Source organism: Oryzias latipes, chromosome 3 (genome assembly GCF_053564925.1).
Source record: "Oryzias latipes strain Hd-rR chromosome 3, Olatipes_Hd-rR_3.1".
Classification (NCBI taxonomy): Eukaryota; Metazoa; Chordata; class Actinopteri; order Beloniformes; family Adrianichthyidae; genus Oryzias; species Oryzias latipes.
This window is the reverse complement of record NC_136239.1, coordinates 18407094-18424585: the sequence shown is the minus strand read 5'-3', so window position 1 is coordinate 18424585 and position 17492 is coordinate 18407094. Positions and strand designations below refer to the sequence as shown.

The following is a 17492-nucleotide window of genomic DNA, read 5'->3' as shown; positions in this document are numbered from 1 at the left end:
AAATGCCGTGTGGTTTCAGATCATTTTTCTGTGAAAGATAAAGGCAACACCAAAGAGACCTTAGTTATCTTCTTTGGGTATCCTGAGTTAATTCATTCATCGACACTTAAACTGATCAGCGTGTTGGGCTTAATGTAAAGCGTCATGGTGCTGCCTGAGGACACTTACTCTGACCGACTTTGAGGACACTTCGACACGTGGAGAAGCTGCTTTTCAAACTGTTGCAGAGTGTTCTGAATGAGCTCGGAGTTGGCAGCATTGATAACTATCACCGTGTACACTTAACAAACACGTTGAGTCAAATCTACCTTAATACAATTTACTCCCTCTAAACCAATCAGTGGAAGTTCCCTAAGGTAAAAGGTAATAGACAAGGCCTTTCCATGCCCCTGTGCCCTGTTTTTAAAAGAAAATTTTTCATATAGCTGCAACTGGAGGGTGATTGGTGCAGAGTATGGAACGCTTACATTTATTTAAGACACAACCATGTACTTTGGCACTGTTTAAAGCCTCAAAGATGTTAATTACAAGATAGAAACTTGATGACAGATCTGCTAGAGAAGGACTTGGTTGATTTTTTCTTTTCATGTCCTTCATAGAAATGAATTATTATTATAATAGATCATATGTTTTATTTACCTCTGGATAAGAAACAACATCAAATATACCATTAAGAAATATTAAAAGGACATAATCAGTCAACTTTCAAGGTTAGTCTAGGAACAACAACAGATAAATACAAGATGAGGTCTAGGATTCCATTGTTTCAGCTTTACAGGTTTTCCCAATTAAAGCAGTTTAATGTACATTTCATGAACAAAAAAAGGTATAAATGAAACACCACTGTTAATTATTTCTGGAATAAAAAAATATGTAGAACAAAAATTCCAGTCAAGTTTTTCTTATTGATCCTTTTATTTTGAAAAACCAGTAGGCTGGAACAATAACACTAAATCCATACTAAACGCAGAGCTACTTTCTAAAGCGCTTGAACAGAGGATGAACACTCTTAGCGCCAAAAGAAGCCTTGTTGCTTTTGCTCTGATACTCCATGTAGACGGTGTCATCTGCACCTGACATGGAGCTCATGGTGCCCGCTCGCCTTGAAACCTGGTAAAAAAAAATGAAATCAAAAAGTAAGTACAAGTGTTCAAAACCAAAAAGGATTTTTTTCTTCTTAAATAAAAGCAGATGACGTGAGCCACAGCAACATTCCTTATATTAAAAAGGTATTACTTTGTCCTACTTCTTCATTTGATAAGGGGGTAGCTAAAAACACGTCTTTTGGTGTGAGCTGCACGACTCCACCACAGAAGTCTGGAAAAAGTGGCTCTATTGTGTATCTTAAAATAGTCATTCATGTTTAGATTTTTAACATTTAATGACTGAGCAAAATGATACACATACTCTTATCTTCTGCTGTACACGAGTGTCTAGTTGCTGTTCAGAGGCAAAGCTGTTAAAGTATATAATTCTATAGATATATATTTTTGATTCCACACCAATGTTGTCATGTTTGTTCCCGATAGGAAAAGGGGAAAACAAATGAAGGTGCACCAAAAGTCAAAACAGAAAATGTCATGTTTAACTTGCAGTTCTTAACTCTGTAAATCTGCTACAGCTATCTGTGTCTTATTTGACACAGGGTGTATTTTATTTTGAAAGGAACTTATACTGCTGACAAAAGTAAAATAATTGTTATATATGTAAAAATATATCACTTTATCACTACATTTTTTTACTATAATTCAATTATTGTTAAAAGCTACATTTGATAAATAAATGGATCAATGGCAACAGAACATAAGTAAGGTGTATTTTTCTAAACTGTGACTTTGCAGCTCTGACTGGATTTGAGTTAGAAACTGGCTTAAATCACTGTTTTAGCGTTAATGACTGCAGACCCCTGCTCCACCACCTTCTATTAGGTCAACAATAAACAAATGGCAAAACAACAACGTGGTGGTGTCGTCACCTGCTGGGAAAGGTAGGACCAAACTGTCTAGACTTCCTTATAACTGGGTCCAAGCTGAACAAACAAGTTGCTTTAGTTCATTGCAGGGTTGATTCTTCTATTCCTAAATCCATTAGTAAAAGTTCTAAATGAATTGTATTTATTTATTTATGTCTTTATTTTTAAATAAATTTTTACCTGTGGTCGAACGCCCAGTTCAGTTGCCACTATTTCATCCTCCGCGTCCAGGTCTGAAGCAGCTAGGACCTTCTGAAGCAGCTGCTGCTGTTCCTCTCGGGTGGAGAACATCAAGTCCTCTTCGTCCATACCTGCCAACTTTGTTATCACCTGTGGATGAACAGTTGGAGCAGATGAGGAAAACTCAAGATATTCTTCCTGAGTAATGACCCCCTGTTTCTAGTAGGAGCCAAGAACATCTTGGGATTCAGTTCATACATTTAGGGGATCCGGATTTATCGGCAAAGGGCCACACATCAATGCTATGTTCACAACAGCCTCTGCAACGGAAGTTCAAGCGACTACTTCAACAACATATCAAAAACCCAACAGGAGTGGGATTATTTAAGTTCACTTCCTTCCACTCCCTTTCAAGCAATCTTTGATTTAATGTCTAATTATCCTAAGTTTGATACGTCTTTATATAAATGCATAACTGCTGATTGTATTGTTTTGTGCATTATCCTTGCTTTGATTGATTGAAATAAACCATTAAAAAAAATGTAAATGGCGTAAAAATAAAATGTTACTAGAAAAATTCTTCGGTTTGGCTAAACAAAGTTACCTTTTGTGCTGCCAAACAGACTGTAGTTGTTGCAAAGAAAATCTATTACAAGTTTAAAAAAAAAAAAGAAAAAGTCTAAAATTCATTGCCTTTTTTATTTTTTTTAGTAACTTTTACTGACTTGTTGGTCTTTGTTTCCTCCAAACTATGTAACCTCTGAAAGTGACAACAGTCAAGTCTTCTTAAGTAACAGTAACCACGGATGCAGTGAGAAAAGAACTGGAATTTAATGTAACTAAATAGATGCAAAGAGATCCAAAAGAGGGGGGGGGATGAAAGATTTTTTTATCCAAACTATGTGAAATGGGACGGCAGAAAAGAAAAATGTTGGTGATCCCTACAAAAATCTTCCATCATCCTTTTTCTAAGACGGTGAGACATTTCTGAATCTTTTATTTTTTTGGTCAAAAGAGATTTAAATGAAATAATCCCTGGCCACGTGTTTCTAGCAGCGGTAGCCACACATCACATTGCCTGGCTTAACTTCAGCTCTCACCCTGCAAGTAGTAATAAGTTAAAGGCTGAAAAAGATAGAGATGTAAGGCAATTACAAAATAAATGGGATTTGTGTGATAATTACGTCACCATCTAATCTAATTTCGAAGTCCTCCTCAGCTTTAGCATATTCTCAGTAGTTTCTAGGAAAACACATAGTCCGATTAAATCCGTGTTTGTTGATGCAGCTCCACCAAAGCATATGGAAAAAAAACGTCTGATTACAAACTGGGCTATGCGTGGGAATTCTACTGTCAGAGGCTCAGTAAAATAGCTGGCCCTTATTTTTATTTAATTTCACAGCCCTGACGTCTCAGAAATGAGTATTTCTACCTTCCTATTGTCCCAAACCTTTTCCTCAGGTTGATACTAAAAATTAGTTTGTTTAAAAAGCTCATTTCAAATCTTTTTAAGACCTTACTGTTAGAAGAACACTTTATGCTACAACAATTGATCTATTTTAAGTTGATTTAGGAAAAAACTTATTTAATATGATGTAAATAATTAACACAGTGATTCATAGAGATAACAGAACAGGACATTTTTTGTTCGCCTTTCCAGTTTCTTTATTTTAATGATCAATTTTAATGACATTTAAGTGCTTTTTATACCTTAAACTTACTACAGACTTCAGGGGCAACGGTTTGAGCAGAGTTGATCCTTGTGAGAACAAAAACATTTCGTCCAGCTTTTCTGTCCAGCATCAGCTACAGAAATAAAGCTGCTCAGGTTGAGATTTCTCATCATTCAGATACTTACGAGTCATTTCCCCTCATCTTCATTTATTATCAGTTATTTATAATCCTAATTGTAAGACTCTCCTTCCCAATGCTTTTTATATTGTTGTCCTTTAGTATACAGTACTGTATTTGAATAAAATGCGTCATAAAGCAGGTTTAACTGCATAGGGTTAACACCATGTACATTATATTAACAAATCTATAATACATGACACAGAAATCTTTGTTATAGGATAGGGTTGGTGTGCAGTCTGCAGTTCAGTTTTTAAGCTGTTAAGACTAATATGAGCTTGAATGTATGTCCTTAACCCAATTGAATTCAGTTTTTGTAAAAAAAACTTCAGGTGTATAATATTTACTGGTTCCAAGGCCGTTGCAAACAGGAGGAGGTTTGGGAAAAAGCTTCCAGCACCAAAAAAATATATATTTGTGTTATAAATCTTATGTAGATTTTGACAGCCAAGTCCAAATACTTGTCTGTTTGTGTGGCTTAGTCTCTTCAAGCCCAGCAGAACTGCTCCTACTGACAGGAGAACGGGCGGCAGCAGGTTTCTGATGCTTTAAACACAGATGTTTTGAGAGGAGCCCATTGAATAAAAGGAAAACCCAATTTCAACCTTCAAAGCATTGCACCTACACCCACAGGAGGAAAAGGCAAAGAAAGCAAACTACATCAAAATAGTTGGGGTCCCTAAAAAAACGTCTGACATTATGTTTAACGTCATCCAAGCAAATTCCTGTGATGTTGGTATAACCAAGATGTACTATAGCTTTAGCTGCCTCCTGAGATCCATCAAGGGGAAGTCTGCTGCAAGGGCATCAGCTAACTCTCCATGATGTCCTCCAAAAGCTCCTCTGTGTAGAGCACTGCCACAGCTGACGGTGATGCAGTAATCTCTGCAACAACATCAGCTGTTGCACAGATTACTGCAACACGTACACAGCTGATGGTGTAAAGATGTAAAGGATAAGAGATGCACAGTATTGGTTCAAAACTACAGATACAAACGAGATTGTGTCTGTAAAAAGGCATAAAATCAATCAGGAAGTAAATACCGGTAACTGACTTCTGGCAAACTGTTAATTTCTCTTCCTGTTGTGCTCTCTACTGTCTGCCTTTTTATGTACATGTAGTGCAAACAAAAATCGTCCAATCACAAGCTTGCTTCCACCAAGTTGGGTCAAATACAATTGGCTAAAGGTGAACCACAGCAAGGGATTTGTGTAGTGTGCATATACACATAAGTGCCAGTAAGAAAGTAAATATTTTTCTCTGTTAAAAGGCATTTTCATATATATATATATTCTTGTTGTTATGGGAACCAACATTACTATTTTGTTCTGCAACAGATTTTCGAGGGGTTTTATCCCCTGCCTTTAGTTTTCTCCCATTGCACCTGTGACCAGTTGTGTTCTGCACTAAAGCAGATGTTTGTTTGTCTTCATTGTGTTCTCTGACCATTTCAGTTACTAAGGTCATCTCTTTTCTCTTACAAAAAATGCTAGGTGACTTTGTCCTCATCTGCTTCCTGGTCCTTAACTCCCAGGATGACTAACCTTTTTCTTTTGTCCTGTAACAGGTGTTTCAGAGATGTTGTGTTTGTTCATCTGCTTCTTCTTCTCTCATTGAAAATAACTTTCTGTCTTGTTAGACCACAACCAGTCACAACAGATGGTCGCCCTTATGTTTGCTTGCTCAGTAAAGTAAAGTTTTGTATACTTTTTTTCAGTCCACAATCATACATTCATATAGTCTGACTTTGTTGGAATTATCCAGACTAAACTGGATTATAACAATCAATAGAGCTCCGAATGATGGTCTTTGCTTTCTGTGTGATGCTTTGAGATGAGCTCATTTGTGAACCGGTTCTTTTTAAAGAAACGGAAATATTGAACACTAGCTTTTAGTTTGGCTTAGAAAATGAGCATCAAGGGTCATTTCCAACAGCGGGAAAAGTCTGCGCATCTCATTAAACAGCTGTTGCCCGCTCTAAGCTGAAGAGCCCCCAGACAGTTAGATGTCCCCTCATGGCCACCTGTTCCACTGGGTGTATGGAGATTTTGGAACCATCTTGACAAGCAGCAACAAAAATCTGCACAAGGCAAGATTCAATAAAACCAAAAGGCTGGCAGCTCACTGTAAGAGAAAAGAGAAAGCCAAACACAAACCTCTGACTGCCAAGAGGATCAGAAAGAAGAGTAGCTCTTTTAGGTATCACCATATTCTCATCATGAAGATGCCAAACATAAATTATACAGTTGTGGATTTAAAGATTTTGGTTGGAATTTCACTCTGAATCGAAAATACACTATATCATTTGTAAATGGACTAAATATTACTTTATTCTTTTGAATGTACATGTTCAACTATTGAGTCTTTAGTCACAAACTGCATAGACATGCTGTAAAAGTAAATAAAAAAATCCCACCGTCTCTGATCCAGTAATGGACCACTAGATCATCTGCTTCTTAAACCCGAAGTCTTTAACATGTTCTTCATATGACCTGACCAGGCTATCCGGTGGTTTCCAACCTCGTGTTCTCTGAAGGAACTCACCGCTGAGCTTAGAGTCTTACCAGCAACAGAGAATTAAAAAGCCAAAAACAGGCAAAGGAGTTACTGTAACAAATAATAAATCTCTCATCTGAAGGAATGTTATAAGGAGGTGGGAGGCATTCAAGTGTAGCATCAGATCATTCAGAACAGATTACATCAGGATGGTTTGCAATCAAGAGGACTTTACTGAAACTAGAGCGCGCCAAGCACAGTTAATTTATTGCCTTGCATGGGCCAGTGAGCATTCATGCTGGATGAAGAACCTGAGCCTTTGAAAAGGGTGGTGCTACAGACTCAGCCCCACATCCTGTCCAAACAGAACTGACCCTAAAGCTAAACGGTACAGAGAAAATATCTTAATAACTTCTGCTATTGGGAAATATGCTTTTGTGATGGAAAGTGATGAGGGATGAAGCATCAGGGACCTGTTGGTTAAGGCTTGTATGTCTTATACAGGGAGACTTGCACTTCCTTTAGCCTACAGTAAATCTAAGGGAATCTGTTCTGGAGACTTAATCCTTTGCCACAACTGTCCTCACGTCTAGACAGGCCGTCTGGGGGTGAAAGTTGGGCAAACCTGTTCAGGGCACGCAAAAAATATTAAGTTGTAGACCGCTCGAAGAGCCCGTAGAGTAGTTCTTTTTTAACCCCTCAAAAATTTTGCAGACTGTTCAAGGGGCCCATAAGTGCTAAGTTTGGGTTCTCTGCGTGCAGCCCGACTGTTAGAAATTAGCCAATCAGAGCGAAGTTTGAGTGTGTGCATATCACTGGCACACACTGTGCGGCATTTGCGCATGGTCAGTGAGGGGCAAGTACTTGCACCTTAGTGATAACTAGAGTGGCATTTGCATCCTACATTATCCTTAACCCATAAGAAACCATGGTGACATCAATGTAACAGAAGAACATCAGAAATGTGTTTTGCAGGCATCTTAGTCTGTGGTAAATCCCACATACTTTTCTCAAAGGAAAAAATGAGTCTGGGTTCTCATGTGTTAAGAATATACGATACATTCACCACACGCACAACAATTGTATGTTTAATTCTCATAACCTCCCTTTTAGTGGCCAATCAAGCCTCAAGAAAAATGAAAAACATACATTGTCTACAACCCAGTTGTCTAGGGTTGTAGACCACTGCTCCTGTCTACAACCCTCCACAGGCCTGGACAACCCAAAAACCCACAACCCCGTACGGGTGTGTGTGACTAAGGTTTTAGTCCTGCCCTGAAAAACCTCCATGGTCTCAGCATCTGCCTGTCCTAGCAGATAATTGGCCAACTTGGGAACAGTGTAAAACAATTCCTTTAATAAAGTGCTATAGACATTTAAAGGTTTCCTTCAATGGTATCAGACTCCAGGCCTCAAGGAAGGGGATCCTAAAGGTTTATCAGAAACCCTGCCCTACTTGCTGCTAAATACCTGGATCAGGTGTGTGCTTGCCAAGAAGAAGCTACAATGACAGGTTTGTAGGAAAATACGTCAGCGATCAGGCCTCTGGGCCTGGAGTTTGATACGTGGTTTACTTGAAAATCTTTCTATCATGATGAAATAGACTTGACATTTAACCAAAATCCTTCCTGTACATTAAATACCCATAACTTTTAAAGAGTTGTATTTTAAAAATAAAAAAGGGTCAAATGAAGGCCACACTAAATTTGCTGCACATTTCTGTTAGAAAACAAAGTGAAGTACGGTTAAAACCAGATACTGCACCTTAAAGCTGTATCCCTGATCAACGAGAAACCTCTGTCTTTTGGTGGAATAGGCCATTTCCTGAGTGTCCTGTGATACCAGTGAATAGAAGTACGCGTTGTACTCCTCTGCTACCATTCCTTAAAACACAATAAAGGGCAGTGAGATGATCCATTTACGTTCAGGGATGGTGGTGACTGAGAATACAGTTTGAATGTGTGTGTTTCGAAACAAACAAACCTTTCTTGGCTCTTAAAACTCTGCCAAGTCTCTGAGCCTCTTGTCTTCTGGATCCACCGTGAGATGAGATCTGGATCAGAACATTGGCTTCTGGCAAGTCGAAGGATGTGTCTCCGACCTGTTGAAGCGTTCACGGAGAGACGGGCATAGAACTGAACAAACTGATTCATGCACTACAAAGAGTTAGACTTTGTTCTGACACGGCAATTGCCCTGAAACCCCAGAAAATTCCAAGTCAAACTATTGTCTCAATCGCCATTTGTGACAACTGTCTTTACCAGTTCAAACATCTGGAATAGCTGTAACGAAATAGCAGAGTTGTGTGGAGATTCAGGGGGAATCACAGGAAAAGGTTTGAGCAGTTTGATCCAAACTGAGTCCCACATACAATTTTATTTCCAAAAAATTGTTCATGCTAACAAACGGGTGTTCTTCCTTCTCTCATCTGTTATATTAAGTCCAAAAATTGCCACCTCTATTATTGCCCCCGTGCTATCACTGTGATGGACTGCATTTTTCCAGGAGTTTTTCAGAATTATCCAATTTAACGTCTCATTAAGTATGCAATATTCAAAGCAAAAAATACCGTTGTGTTTATTCTCTCAGCCATGCGTGCAGTGTCTTGCTGAGAATAAAGTAGAAGCTCTACTGGTTTAAGCCTAATTTTATTATTCAATTCAGCCATTAAGGGCATAGAACTAAAGGGCAGTTGAGGAAAAGTCTGGTAAAAAATGAAGGTGTTTAACAACCTATGGCCTGCTGTACGATACAACTCCACAGTAAGTCCCTACAAGCCAATACTAAAAACCACAGACTATTTCTGCATCATGAAGGAAAACAAAGGCACCCAACTAAGGGATTTTAGCATAACAAATGGCTGGTTGAAAAGAAAACTGTTTTCATCTAATGGCAGATAGACTAAAACTTCACAGTATGAAAACTGAAGGATTGAGTGTTATTAAGTCCACTCATGGGCTCATCCCACCAATCAATCAAAATAAAACACTGCCTTAATAATGCAATTATGTGAGCTATAATAAATAAAAATAGCCCTGCCCACTTTTGTCATAAATAATAAAATAAAGCAAACCATGAAAATGTTGACACCAGGTAGAACAAAGGTTTAGTAATAGTATTGATCTAATTTTTCAAATTAAGAGTCTGTATAACGTTGCTCACTTTACAAACCAGCCTCCAGTGGTCATTTGAGAAACTGGATCTCTACAATTTGAAATTTGATTTTATTGCTTTGGGTTTGCTTCAAACAGAGGTGCTTGGTTTAAACCCCTGAAAACTACACAGTGCTCTTCTGTACTACTTCTCTGCAGCTACAGATCTCCTATCGTCTAAAGACGATGTAATCCACTTGTGGCTCTGAAAGGTCACTATTTTCCTGCCTCCTTTGAAGAATATTTGTACAACTTCCCACTACTTCCTTCAACTAATTCAACTACCAGTGGTCCTTCTGCATTCCTAACCAGCACACTAAACCTACCAACCTATGTCTGTTTAGGTCTGCACCGGTCATCCCTGACTTTATTCTAGAAAAACTTTGTATTCATCCTAAATGTCGGAGACGACCACAAACAAAATAAAAATAAAAAAAAAGGGAAAAACACACCGTTTGCATGCAGCTTTTAAACTTAACATCCAGTCTGACACATTTGAAACTCTAGCACATTCCAAGCAAACCCTTCTGGTTAGACTTGGCATAGGTTTTAAGCTGAATGCCCTTCTTGGGGCAATTCTATACATTTATCTGGACTTGGAAGCGGCACAAGAAGACACTGGATTATTACCTCGGTGAGGTTTCATTAAAAAAAAAAAAAACAGCACTCATTTGAAACTATCAAAATGTTTTTACGGTTTTAAAAGAAAAATTGATTAAATATTTGTCTATAATTGGTATATATTATTCAGAGAAAATTAAGTGTGGTAGTACATCCTAAAAACACTTAACTGTAAATATCCGCAATCCTACTTAAAATCATGCATCATGCACCCATTACTTATTTCATACATCAAACTATTCTATTAAATATTAAACGTGTTTAATCCAAAAAGAGACATACTTATGAGAAATACCATTTGAGCTGTGTCACAGTGAGAAATCCTGACATACGCATTTAGTCCTAAATCTAATTAAATCTATTTAAATACACGTACAGATGGATCAGCTATATAATTGCAAAGTAATCGAGGGCTAGGCTCGTTAGGGTGTTAGTGGTGTTAGGAGGGAAAGGGTTATTTGAAGAGTTAAGTCTTCAGATGATCTACGCAACAGAATGATAACATTTAATTGGTTGCAATTAGGACTGCCTGAATTAAGACTAGCGGTGACAAAATGGTAATTCAGGACTATGTGCTTTCAGCACGGGATCAGATCCCAGGTTACGTTGACAATTGGAAGATGTTTTGTTGTTTTCATTTCAATTAGATCCTCTCAACGCTTGTTCACGGAGAGCAGGCTCCAAAGTTTGGCAATGCAAAGACAAAAGTTAAACTTGGTGCAACACAGTTGAAGGATCTGATTTACCTTGGAAATAAAAATGGTGTTGATCTTGGGGTTGTGCTTGAAATTTTGTAAAATCTGCATTCGCTCCCCCTGAGAGGTAGGACCATAGATGTAGGGCCTTGAGAGAAATATTGAAAAAAATAAAAAAGAACACATAAAAAAAGTATTTTCCACAAAGACAAAATGCTGATTTAGTCAAAGTGTGAAAACTCACTTGTTGAGACGTACGGCGTATTCCTTCAGGGCAAACACGTTGTCAGCAAACACGATAATTTTGTCGTTGCGCCGCTCGTGGAAGCGAATGAGAAACTGGCAAGCACGGAATTTGTTGGGGTTCATCGTGTAAAGCAGAATCCGCTTCTTCGTCTTAATGGCCACATATTCTCGGTAAAACTCAGGAGACATCGGGCACCACACCTGAAGCAAAGACAGTTCAGTCACTCAGACTGCCTGAACTGACAGTGTGATCCAAGAAGAAATGCTTTTCTTTTATTAACAGAGACCACAAATAACCGTAAAAAATATAACCAAATGAATAATTTGATCTATTGTTTAAGAAAGGAATACAGGTGAAGACAATCTAAAAAAAACATTAACAGTAAAGGAGCAAATAATCCCAGTCAAACACAATAAAAAACAAATGTATTATGCAGATTTGGTAGGAACACTGACATCCTTGTGATGTAAGAGGAGATTGGAAATTTGAACAATAATTAGAGGCAGATCCTTCCTCCTTCCGTTTCTGTTGTACCTCACAGAAATAGCTCTTAATGATCTTTGAGACGTTAACCAGCATTAATTAAGTTCTAAAGAAACCTCGTTAAAGAATTAATGGACAAATGTTTTAAGACAACAGTTACGGCACTGTTTAGCACAATGATAAAGAAGTTTTTATATGTTCCATCTTTGTGTTAGAAGAAGCAAGTAAAGTAAGTGAATTCTTACTCATTTCTATATAGTAGCAAGTTCATACAAAAATAGGCTATAAAGAAGCTTAAACTGCAGCTTGCATATTTGTGGAGACTTTCCTTCATCCATGACAAAGTCTTTCGGATAAAAGGCAAAACATCTTCAACTTAAAAAAACAAACCAAGTCCAGAAGACTTTTTAAAACTTTTTCTGATCTGTAGCTATAAATTGAAATATTTTAAAATGTATTTATTTCTTTATTTAATTTTAAACATTACATTTAATTTGAATATAATATAAATAGAGTGGCTTTTCATTGAAATATTTTAAATAATTTTTTATAATTAATTATTCAGACAAGCTTTTAGGTAGCATTAAAAAAAATTGTGAAAAGACACGTTTAAAAAATGAATGTTGATTTAAAAGATATGTAAATAAAAAAGGAAAATGTTTTAAAAGAAATTTAGAAAGCAAAAAAAAAAGTAACTGAATAATTTATTTATATTTCTTATTTTGATGTAATTTACTGATTAAAACATATCCAATTGATCTGTTTAGTTTTTTTATCAAATGACATTCAGTACAGCTTTGACTAAAAAAAAACAAAAAAACTCAATATTTATCAGGTTAAAAAGTCAAGAAAAGGCAAATGACCAAAGCTGATATAATCATGAAATATGTTGTGGCCTTAACTGTAGTGGAGTTCTCACCTCTGCACACTGGACTTTGGCTATGTATCCGTTGTTCTGTAGTTCCATCCAGTTCGCCTCATAGAGCTTCGGGCCTATCAAGAAGTTCAGATCCACAATCTTGTCATCTTCTCTGACCAGTGTGGCAGTGAGGCCCAGTTTGCAATGAGCTTGGACGATGGTGAGAACCCGACGAAACATTCTTGCTACAGAGAAATGAGAGTAGTTATGCAAAGATCAATTCTTTCACAAAAACATTTGCCCCGATCCTTTCTGTTCCTCTCTCTGCATCTGAAACTGTTATAAATTGTCCTTTTGGAACATACATATGCAGCTTTAGAGTGCATGTTAAATAAAACTATGCTCTAAACTACAAAGCTGAAGAACTCACCAGGAATGGTGTGCACCTCATCCAGAATAATGAGTCCCCACTCCTGGCTCCGCATCCACTCCATGACCCTTTCAGCTTCCCAGGATCGCTTGGTGGTGTGACCCAGCATGGAGTAGGTGCTGATAGCCACTGAGCAGCCGATAGGCTTGTCCTTGGCGTCGGAAGTGAAGCGGCAGATTAACGACTCGTCGATGGTGGACCACATCTTGAACTGAGCTTTCCACTGCTCCACGGACACGGAAGAGTTTCCCAACACCAGGCAGCGTTTTCGCACCGTGCACGCTGCCGTGACGCCCACCAGAGATTTCCCCGCACCTGTGGGTCAGAAGTAGACATACTGATAGAAACTAAGTCCAATACTGAGATTTTTATTTTTTTTGCAACAATCTATTGAAAAGGTTTTGCATTTGCAATAGTACAATGGCAATACCACAAAGAAAAAACACATAAATAAATGATCCTGCCTGAATTCCTTATTAACAGAAAACTAGAGGATCAACATAACAAGTAGAATCCAAATGTTTCGATTGTAAAGCTAGTTATACTTTTATGACTTAGTTCGATGGGTAAAAATAAAAAGCAGGACTTTTTAAAAAAACGAACTCCAAGCTATTGATATTAAACTAAAAATCTGTCTCTCCAAATCCTTTAATTAAACGAATTAAATGCCTAAATGCCTTTTTAGTCATCCTCGGTTCTCTTAAAATCTCCATGGCAGCTTACCGCAGGGCAGCACGATGACTCCAGATCGTGCACGTCCATTCCCGAACATTTTGCGCAGACTCTTCTCCTGGTAGGGCCGCAACACAGCAGTGGGCTTCAGGTCTATGGCAATGTCCGGGTTAACCGTGTCATTGCGAAAGTCGTACTCGGCTAAGAGAGGGTACTCCAGCTGAATGCAACGTTTTTGTAGCTCTTCAATCATCTCCTACAGCAAATCAGATTTAAAAAAAAGAGAGAGAAAAACTTGGCGATTTCTTCTTGATAATGTTAAATTTGAAGTAAAGTGCCAAAAAGAAAACTGTGGTTATATTTAGACACCAATCCCAAGCATACTTGGCGAATTTCAAAGGAGACTGTCTGAGTCTCTTCCTCCTCTTCTTCATCTTTATCCATTTGCTCATAGTATTTGAAGATGTCCTCAGGAACCTGTTGGGTGGACGTTTGCCCATCATCAGGCTGCTGTGAAGTGGAAGCACTTCCTCTTTCTTCAACCGATTTCGTGATCTGTCAAAAACAAAAAGAAATGCATCTTTCCACAGAATCTTTTGTGACACACAGAAAGCACATCCGTCTGTGCATTAGACACCTTAGCTAAACATATTTTCACTTTTTTTATTTACAAATTAAAGAATTTTAAAGTACCTTCAAATATGAGCATTGCATGTAAAAAATGTCATTAAATGCAAAGAAATCCTGCTTAGCGTACCGCTGGCTTGCTGTGGATGACCTCAGTAATGAGCTCAGAGTCTGCTCCGCCGGCAGTGCGAAGACGACAGTCACGGATAACGCTGTCCTGCAGGAGGCGCTGGATCACATCAGGGAAGGCACTTTCCACAAAATACCTGAAAGAAGACAAAACCCGTAAAGGGTGCTAAAAAGACGCTTGGTGATAAAATAACTAACGCACCATCCAAATAAACTGACCTGTTGTGCTTGAGCACCAGCTTGACTTTGCCATAGCTCACAGTACAGAGCTGATCAAAAACAAACAGAGATAAATAATAATATTCAATCGCCATAAAAACCTTTTCCATCAGATTTTGCTGTCAAACCTTTATAAACTGTACAATTCCATCTGGTACAGATGTTTTGCTGAGCTTCTGCAGATACTCCACAATATCAGAGGTTTGCAGTCCCACACTGACAGCTGCATATAGAGAATATGCAGTCAGCTTGTACTCATGGATGTGGTTAGGTCTGCACACAGGCTCTGCAATGGCCACCAGGAAATCCTGGGCATATTTATACACTGGTGAGAAGGCTTCCAAAAAGATGTGCCCATCTGGAGCCTAGAAGAGGTAATAAAAAAATTAAACAATAATAATACTTTGCAGTTGCGCAGAAGCTGGAAGCCTGAAATGAGTCCAAGAGCCCATCAAGCACAGCTTACCACCCAGAGCGGCCGTGAAGAGTGGTCATTCTTCAGCAGCATCTGAACACGGTAGTCTTTGGCCCCATACTCATCCAGCTTTGTACCGGACTCATCCACCTGTTTTCCTGCAGCAGCGGGTACGGCTTCCTGGGACTCGTTACCGGCTACCTCTTCATCCTCCTCTTCCTCTTCATAGTAACGTTTTTTGGACTTCTTTTCTACAGCCCAGCAGGTCAAGAAATGAGACAGTATTCTCACACAACTGCTTTCTAGATAGACATCACTGATGTGATGTTTATTTAGTTATTTATTTTAAGACGACTTATTTACATCAGATCTGACCTGATCAAAGTAATAACAGTGAGTCAAAAACAAACCTGCCCTTCTGTCCTCGCAGCAGAATTATCTTACTATCATTTGCTTAAAACTAAATCGAGAAGCTTATGTATTATGACAATATAAAAAATAAGACAAAATATTAAAAATGAGTGAGTGATGAGAATGAGATTGTTGTTGTGTAACGACGTCACTTACCCCGCTCTCCTCTGTCCTTTCTACCCATTATGAAATGTCTGTTATAAAATATGTCTAATACATTATACAGAATTAAATTATTCTACGGAAAATTTGCAAAAGAGCACTAACAAGTGCGTCAATTTCAAGAAATTTAGCCAAAATGGTGAAAATCCAGATGAAGAAAGCTTCCGGTCCTCATTTTTTCTTCTTTATTGAAGAAACCTAAGCAGCGCGTTACTGCCCCCTTCTGCCGTGGAGTGGAACCTCACAATGAGATGCAGAGCTTATTTTTAGCTTTCCAGTTGTAACCTGTAGGAGTCTCCACAGCAAAAGCCTCTGCCTAACCACGTCCTATGTATTCTCCACCACTATATAACACCCTCATGTCCTCCTTGACTACATCCTGGCAGTTCTCACTCAACGTCCTTTTATCAATGTTTAAACCATCTAGCCCTATGGAGTCCTATACTGTTCATAATTCAATAAATAAATATAGCCTACCCCCAGAACATTTAACAGGCGCTGTCCCAGAGCAGAATCAAGTAAGTGTCTGATAAAGTGGGTAATTTATAAAAATCCAAGCTCGGGTCCTCTACCAGAGGCCTGGGAGCTTGAGGGTCCTGCGCAGTTTCTTAGCTGTTCCTAGCACTGCGCTTTTCTGGACTAAGTGCATAACAGGGTGTATAATGTACTAGACTGTGGACTGTGAGCACTAAAATTGTACCTATTTTCCCTTTGCACCATTGGTAGATCTTGGAATTCAAACATTTCATCTTTCCCTCCTGATCTATTTTTATTTCTTTTGTGCCTGAATTGTATTCTTTATTTGACAACAAACTTGATTATATCAAAGTTAACATTGAAGATTCAACCTCAGTCACTACATTTCAATTTCTTCTGCCTTTAGAGGCGGCATGTGGTGCATTGTTGGGGAGGTTGACCTCTGATTGGAGTATTGCAGGTTTGATTCCTGCCTTGCCCACCCATGTTTAAGTGTCCTTGGGCAAGACACTGATCCTCACGTTTCTCCTGGAGGGACAGGCTAGCACCATGCATGGCAGCAGAGCCACCATCAGTGTGTGAATGTGTGTGTGCATGGGTGAATGTGACTTTGACTCAAGATCCCTTTAGACCAAATTCAAGGTAGAAAAGCGCTTTATAAGTATTTACCATTAGCCACAGTGTTTTCATGGAGTGTTTTTAATCTGAAAGTTTATGGAAAAATCTAGTGTATATAATTAACTGCAAAACTTTAAAATTTCTTTCTTGCTTTTATCTTAACACATTAGTTTATGTAGTATTTTCAGCTGCACAACCAAATTTTCTGGATTCTGTAATATTAGTATGAAATCTCAGGTTGATCCCAAGGTCTACCTCAGTGATTGTATTTTGCTCAATACCAGTTTGTACAAGTATGACAACCTTTACTTCTATATTTTCACTAATTACAATACATTTTTACTACAATATGAATATATGAACTACATGACTATATAAGGCTTGATAAATGAGAAAAAAATACAGCAGCTAATTAGTACAAAACCATTAGTACAAAGTTTTTTTCCCCAAAAAACTTTATTAACAATTGAGTCATCATACAGAGATCAACAGTAACTATATAAACAACGTCACCACAAATAACAATCATAACCTAACATAACATATATATATGTAGAACATAAAATAAAAGAATGAACATGATACACAGACGCACATGCGCACACACAAATACACAAACACACAAAAAAGAACATGAACCATCCAAATAGTTTAATACTTGTTAGGGGTTCTCATTAAGTTTATATTTCTGAAAACATTAGTCCAAAGTAATACGACATTAATAAACCCATGCTTTTATTCTGAAAGCACTTTTCCGCCTTTGACCAAACAAATG

General features: G+C 38.1%; 1 protein-coding gene across 1 annotated transcript; it reads right to left on the bottom strand.

Annotated features, from left to right (window-relative positions):
• Positions 1 to 896: 896 nt before the first annotated feature.
• ercc3 (excision repair cross-complementation group 3) lies at positions 897 to 15871 on the bottom strand. Its single transcript, XM_004067083.5, has 15 exons — positions 15617 to 15871; positions 15101 to 15300; positions 14763 to 14999; positions 14635 to 14684; positions 14417 to 14552; positions 14044 to 14214; positions 13711 to 13915; positions 12988 to 13302; positions 12618 to 12802; positions 11213 to 11415; positions 11020 to 11116; positions 8484 to 8601; positions 8265 to 8383; positions 2153 to 2302; positions 897 to 1110 (listed from the first exon to the last, which is right to left on the bottom strand). Exons 1-15 carry the CDS (start codon positions 15642 to 15644, stop codon positions 973 to 975), a joined length of 2352 nt encoding a protein of 783 aa, XP_004067131.1. The 5' UTR covers positions 15645 to 15871; the 3' UTR covers positions 897 to 972.
• Positions 15872 to 17492: the final 1621 nt, after the last annotated feature.

What these genes read in the sequence shown, in the direction of transcription:
- ercc3 (XM_004067083.5), bottom strand. Translation starts at nt 15,644, where the DNA reads ATGGGTAGAAAGGACAGAGGAGAGCGGG. An exon ending in ATCAGGGATACAGCTTTAAG is followed by an intron (nt 2,303 to 8,264) that starts GTGCAGTATCTG and finishes GTTCATCCACAG; the next exon opens with GTGATAACAAAGTTGGCAGG. An exon ending in AACTGGGCGTTCGACCACAG is followed by an intron (nt 1,111 to 2,152) that starts GTAAAAATTTAT and finishes TTTTTTTACCAG; the next exon opens with GTTTCAAGGCGAGCGGGCAC.